General features: G+C 55.5%; 1 protein-coding gene across 1 annotated transcript in view; it reads left to right on the forward strand.

Moving 5' to 3' along the window:
• The window catches only part of ZBTB46 (zinc finger and BTB domain containing 46), a 25,515-nt gene that overhangs the window by 12,948 nt on the left and 3,174 nt on the right, over nucleotides 1-9,393 (forward strand). Inside the window, 2 exon segments of the mRNA XM_014532798.1 lie at nucleotides 6,057-6,232; nucleotides 9,289-9,393. The exon segment at nucleotides 9,289-9,393 is cut by the window's right edge and continues 35 nt beyond it. Coding sequence (XP_014388284.1) covers nucleotides 6,057-6,232; nucleotides 9,289-9,393 — 281 coding nt within the window.

A 9,393-nucleotide genomic window follows, 5' to 3' on the forward strand; every position in this document is an offset into this window, starting at 1 on the left:
GGCGTGGGGGTCCCTGCGCCCGCCCCACCCGGTGGCAGTGAAGGCCCCTCTCAGGTCGACTTGGTTCGTAGCCTTTGCAACAGCAGTTGTGTCACACTCACAGCACCATGCGGTCGAAGTCAGTGGTTTTTATACTTCAGTGAGAATACTTCCCCGAGGTGTTCCCCCAATAGAAGCAGCAGGATAAGGGCCTCAGGGCCCCAGTGAGCGGTTGGCGGGCCGGGTTGGCAGGGCCGGGTCCACACTGGCCGAGGCTCTGGGGGCCTCAGACAAGTCTTTCCTGTTTCTTATGTAAAGGAAGGTCTGCAGCCCTGGCGGTGGCTCAGTGGTTGGGCGTTGACCCAGGAACCAAGAGGTCCAAGGTTCGGTTCCTGGTCAGGGAACATGCCCTGTGGGGGGCGTGCAGGAGGCAGCCGACTAATGATTCTCATCGTTGATATTTCTGTCTCTCACGTCCTTTCTCAAAACCAATAAAAACATTTTTAAAAAAAGGTCTGTTAGGTTCCCTTGTCTCTGTGAGGAAAGTGAGGCTTGACGAGGAGCTTACCCACGTGTGTTTGATTTTGGAATTAACTGAACGTTATTCCTCTGCAGCCCTTTCTAACTGACGGTTTGGGTGGACGTGTTGGTGTTCTGTTGACATGGGTTTTCCTCTGAGTGCCCTTCATTGAGTATTAATTGTGGCCTCAGATGAGTGACAGGCTCTCCTGTGGGGACGGACGGGGCGGTGAGTCGGTGACAGACGCACGTGCTCCACAGGCTCCTTGCTGTCCTCGGAGCCCACAGCGGGGACCCGGTCTGCCTCTCGTGGGCCCACGCCTCTCGGACCTGGAGCCGCTGAGCGTGAGCCTCCTCTGGGCTGGACTGCGGCCAGCGCCTGGCTGGGCTCCCAGGCCACCTCCTGTGCGGGACGCGGGTCCTTCCTGCAGACTGATGGCCGTGCGGCTCCCATCGGCCTGGCGAGGAAACCCTCGGGAAGCTGGGCGCCTCCGTGCGGAGCAGATGCCGCCCGCGCTCCGCTGCGCCAGGCCTGGCCAGGTCTCTGGGCGCTGCCGGGACCTGGGACTCGCTGCCTGTGCCTGCAAAGGCTCGCTCCTCCAATCCCTGCAGGCAGCGGGGGAGACCTGGTACTTTCTAGAAAGAGCTGAGGACAAAGCCCAGCACCGTGCCCTCAATGTGTGCCCCATGGCATTTCTTTCCGGGTGTGAAGGACACACCCTGGGCGGAGAATCACCCGACGGCTCTTGAGACAGAGCGCCCTGGGTTTGCTGCTGTCCCCTTCCTTGGCCGGTGGTTCTCACATCTGCTTCTCCGCAGGGCGGTGGGCTCCAGGACCCAGGGGAGGAGAGAAGCAGGTGGCCCTGCCAGGTTCTGGAGCGTGTTCCAGCTGGAGAGGGCAGACCCCACCCTTCTGAGGGGCAGCCCCCCCCCCTTGGGCTGGCCCACCTGAAGGCCTCTGCCTGCCCCAGATGCTGCCCTTTACCTGCACAGAGAGGTTGGTTGGCTTTTCAGAGAGGCTTACTATGTTGTTGCTAAGGCAACTGACTGAGCGGTGTCTCCAGGAGCTGAAGGATGGGTCAGGCAGCCCTTGCCCCTCACTCTTCTGTCAGTGCTCGTCTGCCTCTGCACGCCCCTTCTAGAGACCACCTTTTCCTCCTCGTCATGAGGGTCTCGCCACGAGCCTCGGTGGCAGGAGGAGCCTGTGGGACGCCGGCTCTGGGCCACCCCATTATCACGCTGTTGACTGCGTGGCGTGGACCTGCGGCTGCTTTTACCCGCTCACTTGGGAAACGTTTTCCTGGGCAGATGGTGCGTGGACGGGGCCATGAGGAGACCTGAATTGTGGAGGGTGTGTCTGTGCTATTGGGCTAAAGGGCTTTGGTTCCATTTTTAAAACACTTGGAAAATTTCAAGGTAGGTTTATTGTACCTAGAAGAAATAGGTCTGTGCGGGATGGCACAATAACGAGGGTGTAGGAAACATTCTTAGTATCAATAGCTGTTTGATTTCATTCTAATATTTAACTTTATTTTCCTTGAAACTGTACAGTCATCCAACATGTGGGTTTCTCAGTGGGTTCATTTAGGTACTTCATCTGTTATTGAATTTCTCATTGAAACACTGATATTCGGGTTGATTTCAAGAGGTTTTTATTTTTTAATCCTCACCTGCGGATATTTTCCCATTGATTTTTAGAAGGGAGGGAAGGAGAGAGAGAGAGAGAGAGAGAGAGAGAGAAACACTGATGTGAGAGACATTAGTTGGTTGCCTCCTGCGTGCGCCCCGAGGGGCTGGGATAGAACCTGCGACCCTTGGTGCACAGGCTGGGCTCTGACCACTGGGAACACCAGCCAGGGCAAGAGTGGTTTTTTTAAATTATCAAAAATGTAACACTGCTCTTTATTAGAGAATTTCAATAATGAAGGGTTAATCCTTTATTCAGGCCAACTCGCTGCCAGAGACTTGCTTCATGTTTACATTCATTTGGGGCTTCTCAGCGTATTTTTCTTTGCCACAAAATGTGGGTGGGTGGCCTCGCCCACGTCATGTGTGTGTGGGAGGGTGGGAATGAAGACTCCCCCACACTCTTGGGCGTGCTAACTTACCAATTTCAACTGCATTTAAAATAAATAATTCAGTTTTGATCACTGTCAGTTTGGCAACTTCACAAACTAAGGTGCCAAAGAAAACACATTAATTTATTTTAAAGAAAAATATTTAAGCCTCCAGCTTCAACTATGACTAGCATTCCCTGGGCTTACCCTCCAGGCAAAACCCCACCATGCACACCTGGGGAGCTACCAGCACAGGTAGGACTTGAAGCGGGTGGTTGTGAGGGACAAGCTACTAGTATATTAGCACTGCAGAGTTTTCTCAAGCAAATTCTCAAATGTTGAAGCAGGAAACAGGTTGAGCCAAGAGGAGCAGTGTTTTGCACAAGAAAATGGCAGTGTATGCTAAGTAACAGAGTCATGTGACCAACCCCACCAGGAAAAGCAGACTGTGTTATCAGACAGCCCTGAAAGGTACCCCTTACCAACACACTCAAGGAGATGGTGCACAAAACAGATTAAAAGATGGAGGATTTCAAGAGGATTGGGATCTATACAAAAGAAGGAAGTGAACATTCTGGAACTGAAATACAACACCTGAGACAACACGAGGTAGGGTTAGTGAGCTGGAAGACAGAGCAGTGGGAAATATCCACACCCAAAGTCAGGAGCGAAGAAAAGAATGAGAAAAACGCAAAGAGAAGCATGGCACAGTGAGGGTTTTTAATATATGTGTAGTTGGAGTTCCAGAGAAAACATGGGGCCGAAGCAGAATCAGTAGCTGAGACAGTAGCTGAGAATTTTCCAAAACTGATAAAAGACATCAATACAGTTTCAAGAAGCGTATACTCAAAGCAGAATGAAGACCAAAATAAAATAATAGCAACAGAAAAACAATATCTGGGCACATTATAGTCAAACTATTGAAAACCAAAGACAAAAAGAAAAATCGTAAAAGCAGTCAGAGAATAAAGACGTTTCTTTCAAGGGAACAGACTGATGGCCCACTTTTTAATAGAAACTACAGAAGCTCGAGACAATGGGTAGCATCATTGAAGGGCTGCAAAAACGTTGCCAACTTAGAATTCTATACTCAGCAAAAATGTCCTTCAGAAATCAAGGCTGAAGACATTATGGTACAAACAAACAAAGTGGAGAATTCTTGGCCAGCTGACAAGAAGCGCCAACAGCCTGTGGCCAAAGGAATGTGCCCTGGACAGAAGCACAGACTGAAGGGAGCAATAGGACACCAGGAGTGACCTTGTGACCAATAGAAATGGTCCTGACGTTTAGAGTAATGTTTACGGTTTCCTGTGGGGCTTTTAACACAAGTAGGCGTGTAATACCTGACAGTAATAGCTCGAAGGTGAGGCAGAATGGTGGCTACCTGACCGGGCGTGGCACTGCTGTCCTAGAAGGCCTGTCCCTGGTGTGCACTGACTGTCGTGGGTGCGGGAGACCCCAGAGCAGAGAGCTCCTGGGTGGGTGCGTGGCCGGGCCCCTGGCAGACGGTCTCACTGTCTCGTACCGGAAAACCCAGGAATCTGGTTGCTGGATCATTTAGACACCCTTTGAGAGCTCTGCTGGGGTCCATCCCCAGCAGGTCCAGGGGTCCCCAAAGGTGTGGACGGAGTCGGCAAAGAAGGAAGGACACGGAGGCAGGGTTCAGTTGATCAGCAGCCTAGCCAGGATCTCTAGCCACGATCTCTGGCCAAGTTCTGGTCAGGATCTCCAGCCAGGTTCTGTTGCCAAGTTCTGTCGCTAGGTTCTCCAGCCAGGTTCTGTAGCCAGGTTCTGTCCAGGATCTTTTGCCATGTTCTCTCCCTAGGTTCTCTCTCTAGGTTCTGTGTCCTGTTGTCTTGTTACATCTGTATTTATACCAGTTGATTTTAATCCTGTCAATTTCTATTGCAAAGGTTAGGGCATTTCTTATCTCCATTCCAGGGAGTAAAGATTATGTAGCTTAAGCGTAATTGTTTGTAGTTAAAGTGATTAACTACCCGCCTGGCACTTAGTTAAGGGGTTGTATCCCCTCCCTAACCTCAGGGAAAAATCCCCACCTGGGGAAACAACCTTTCTCAGAGAGGTGACCTTGGTTAAAACACATAGTGCTAAGGGGAGCAAACATATTAAGAACAGTATGCCATATACGCCAGATCCCTTGAAACATATGCTGTGCAGATGTTTCTTCCCTGCAGTGACTGTGTCAAGCAGCAAGGATGTACCGGCTCCCGGCAGAGCTCCTGGGAGAAAATAGATGCTTCTTTAAGAAACAAATTAGAACGCTGCACTCAGGTTCCCCCTCCATTTACGCAGACACGTTTCAGAAATGGGCTGCCAAGTGAGGACCACTGTGCTTGGGGTCCCTGCTCTGCACCGTCCAGTTGGCACCATTTCCCAGCAGAAAAGAGCTGGGAGCCTTGGGCACACTTCCCAGAGGTGGTGGTGCGGGTCCCTACCTCTGTGACGTGGTGGGTGACTGAGGGGTGGGGGTGTGGGCTCATGGAAACCACCTGGTCAGTCTTCCAGCCGCTGGCCGGCTCCCCCTCTCGGGAAGGCCCAGGGCTGTGGGTCCCCTCGGCTCCACCCTGCCTTGCTGTCCTGGGCTGTGACTCTGTGGCATTTGTCCTCATGTCTGCCCTCCTCTCAGTGCCTCCAGGGGCGGCTGTGACCGTGACCAGGGCCTGCCACACAGGAATGTCTGCAAGGGGTCTGAAGGTGCAGCAGGAGCCACTGCCCTGACAAGCTGACCCCGTCCTGGATGGGCTTCCGGCAGCCCCTCTGGCTACGCCCAGTGCTCTTGACCCTTGGTCTGTCCTCTGGGTGCGGATGCCGGCTGAGGGCCTGGGAAGCCGCTCCAGACGCCAGGGACATGTGTCCACCACCGTCTCCTCGCTCAGGAGAAAAGGCAGCCGCGGGACTTGGGCTACTTGGGGAACCCAGAGGAACCCGGGAGGCCTTTGGGTTTCTGGGGTACTGGGAGGACTCCCTGTTGGCTCAAGAGGGGGTGACTGTAGTGTCTGGGCTGCCCCCGTGCCCAGGGGGGCCAAGAGACCCCCAGGAATGTGGGATGAGATGCTGAGGGCAGGGCTGCGTCCTGGTGTGCAGCTGACCCTGGGTGACCGTGGGGCCTCGGCGCGGCTTGTTGACGTTGGGGAGTTAGCACAGGACAAGCCTCCTCCTCCTCTTGCTCGGCTGTGTCCACTGGACGCCTCATGGCTGTCACCAGGCAGCACCTCCCTCAGATGCCCCCAGGGTGGAGCGGGGGCTGGACCCTGGCTGTGCTCGGGCTCCTGTGTGGATGCTGTTTCTGCTGGGACTACACGTGTGGACAGCAGTGTTTTAGACACTGACATGTCTGAGAGTGGACATGGTTGCCTCTGGCCTCTGCCCAGCTGTCAGGCACCTGGGACACCTGTGCCTAGTGGGGGCGGGGCCTCGGGGGACAGTCTGTGCAGGGCAGGCTCCAGGGCCGCTGGTGATGCCCTCTGTGCTGTCTTCCAGTCAACGAGTTCACGGTCATCAGGAAGAAGTTCAAGTGCCCGTACTGCAGCTTCTCGGCCATGCACCAGTGCATCCTCAAGCGCCACATGCGCTCCCACACAGGCGAGCGGCCCTACCCCTGCGAGATCTGCGGGAAGAAGTTCACCCGGCGGGAGCACATGAAGCGGCACACGCTGGTGAGTGGGGTTGGGGGCGGCCAGGGTCAGGGGTCAGGGGTCATCTTGGGGTCTGCCCGGTTGGCAGGGTCGGGGGGGATGGTCTGGATCACCACAGGAAGCCCTGAAGTGGGGTCCACTCAACCCCTCATTTCCCCCACCTGGCTCCGCCCTCTGGGCCTGGGTGTAGAGGCAGGGCCACATCACACCCTCAGTTTCCTCTCCGCTTCTGGGACCCCTGCCCTTGGCCCCTGGGTCCCACCACGCATTCACTTCTCTGCCCAGCGTCGTGTGCGAGCCCAGCCTTCTCCCACGCCCTGTGCTGTGCGATCACCTGTCTCTGTGGGAGCCCGGCTCCCAGGTGTCAGGTGTCAGGTGTTGAATGGTAGGTTTGCTTGGCCTGGACATGAAAAGGTCCTTGAAATGGAGGCAGATTCCCCCAAAAAGGCAGGGTGCAGGGCCTTTGGGTGGTGAGATAAACTAGGGAGACCATGTGGTTCAGGCTGAGAAGCTGGACCAGGAGGTGCACGCAGAATCCGAGCTCCCCTCGGATGTGCACTGCAGGTGGGGCGCAGGCCTGCAAAGGGGAGCAAGGCTGCAGGGGGGAGCAGGGCTGCAGGGGGACACAGGGCTGCAGGGGGGACACAGGGCTGCAGGGGGACACAGGGCTGCAGGGGGAGCAGGGCTGCAGGGCTGCAGGGGGGACACAGGGCTGCAGGGGGGAGCAGGGCTGCAGGGGGGACTGGCTGGGCTTGGACCTGTTTGAGGGGAAGTGGTGGGGGCAGCTCTGGGCTTGAGTGGAGGTGGGAAGAGGGCACTGGTGTGATGTTGCAAGTTTGGGAATCTCGGGTGTGTCCAGAGTCATCTGTGGGGCACACAGGCTGGCTGACCTTCTGAGCATCAGGAGCAGCGCCACCGGGCGGCGTGGCGGGAAAAGCCATCCAGGCCAGTCTAGGGGGCCTATCAAATTGTCGAGGGTGTTGCCCTGGCTGGTTTGGCTCAGTGGATGGAGCGTCTGCCTGCGGACTGAAGGGTCCCAAGGTCAATTCCAGTTAAGGGCACATGCCTGGGTTGCAGGCTCGATCCCCAGTAGGGGGCGTGCAAGAGGCGGCCGATCAATGATTCTCTCATCATTGATGTTTCTATCTCTCTCTCCCTCACCCTTCCTGTCTGAAATCAGTAAAATTATATATTTTTAAAAATTGTTGAGGGTGGCCCAGGTGTAACCTGGCACAGGGTAGCAGTCTGGGAGGTGAGGCAGGACCCTCAGGCCTGGCTCCTGACAGAGGGACCACTGGAGTGAGCAGGGTCTTTGCCGTGGGTGTTGGTCAGTGTGGTGAGCAGAGCCCACCACCTGGGCCTGCAGCTGGACTGCAGGGGTTCTGGCTGACCGAGAGATGCCCGTGTCCCCCAGCCGGCCCCACGAGCCCCAGCCGGAGAGGGTCCCAGAGTGCGTGCCCTGGGCGGGCCCGGTCTTCCTGCTCCCCAGGTGGGGTCCAGCCTGCACCTGGAGAGGCAAGTTGGCCGCCCAGGAGCACGAGGCCCACTCAATGCCCTGACCTGAGACCCCTCCCCAGCGGCATGTCTGCTTCTGCGCCGTCCAGAGGGACCCACGAGGCTCCTTTCCGCCACTGCTTTCTAGAGGGAGGCATCTCCTGTCCCAGGAGACGTGCACTTGCTGTTTGTCACACAAACAAGCGTGGGCGTTGTAACATGGGCTGCGGTGTATTTTTCTCAGTCATCCACTAAATTAATTTCTAAATAATCCCACTGCAATGGAAGTGCAATTGTGGGCTGAATTGCAAGGACACAGGTTATAATGTAGGAATTTCTTCAGAGTTATATGAGAAGCTGGAAAAATCATTTACAACGAAACCCTGCATGTGTGAAAATCAAAATTAATTATCTTTATCGAATGAAAGCTCATATAATTTGGTAGAAAAAGTTAGAATGAGCCAGTGCCCTGAGAACATACATCATATTGATCCCAGGAAACGGACGCAGCACAGCCTCCGGGAGCTGTTGGGGCCGGGCCTCGGGAGGAGCTGGCCGAGGGCGCAGCGTGTCCGGCCCGTGAGGCCGTGACGAGGGGCGCGTTGAGCTCATTGCCCTGGTCCACTGTGCAGACTTGGGAGCTTCACCTTTTATTTTTCAGTCGCAGCTACACTCTGTCGTTTTGTTCTAGTTTCAGGTGCACAGCACAGCAGTTAGTCAAGCTTACACTTCACAGGGGGGTGCGTGCCCGCCTAGTACCTTAATAGTTGGGTAGCTACATCTTTTCTTTAGCAAAACCACATTCGCGGTTCAGTAACCATTGGTCCTATTGGAGGGTCGGGACCTGCGTTGCCCACTCACCTTGGAATTTTATCCCAGGTTTGTGGTTGGGCGTCAGGGAGGGTCAGAAATCCCTGAAAATGTCCTTGAAATGCGAAGGCTCTCTCTCTGAGGAGGGACCGGCATCTTCCCCTTTCATTTCTCCAGGTTGTGTTCTTTTGTTGGGGGAGGGTTGAGGAAGCCCTGGATTTAAAGTGTCAAACAGCCCTGGCCGGTTTGGCTCTGTGGATAGAGCGTCGGCCTGCGGACTCAAGGGTCCCAGGTTCAATTCCGGACAAGGGCATGTACCTTGGTTGCAGGCACATCCCCAGGGGGGAGTGTGCAGGAGGCGGCTGATCGATGTTTCTCTCTCATAGATATTTCTAACTCTCTATCCCTCTCCCTTCCTCTCTGTAAAAAAATCAATAAAATATATTTTAAAGTGTCAAACAAACAAAAGACCCAGGAGGGTCCTGGAGAGCCCCTTGCTAGGGCAGAGCTGTGGGCGCAGCGCCTGGCTCCAGGGCCTGGCCCCCAGCCCCGATCACGACCTCATGCTGCTCAAGTGTGAGCAGCACACGTTAGCGTGGCAGGGCTCCGGGTTTGGGGTTTGTGGATGGGCGTGGCGGGAGGACGGGCGGGGGCCACTGGGGAGGGCAGCCGAGGAGCACCCAGGACAGCGACCCATCCATGTGGTGTTGGTGAGTAGAGAGGAAGGACACCACTGCTCCGACTGCCCACTCACCGACCGCCTGTCCCCGCAGGTGCACAGCAAGGACAAGAAGTACGTGTGCAAGCTGTGCAGCCGGGTGTTTATGTCGGCCGCCAGCGTGGGCATCAAGCACGGCTCGCGGCGCCACGGCGTGTGT

Source organism: Myotis brandtii, unplaced genomic scaffold (genome assembly GCF_000412655.1).
Source record: "Myotis brandtii unplaced genomic scaffold, ASM41265v1 scaffold915, whole genome shotgun sequence".
Lineage (NCBI taxonomy): Eukaryota > Metazoa > Chordata > Mammalia > Chiroptera > Vespertilionidae > Myotis > Myotis brandtii.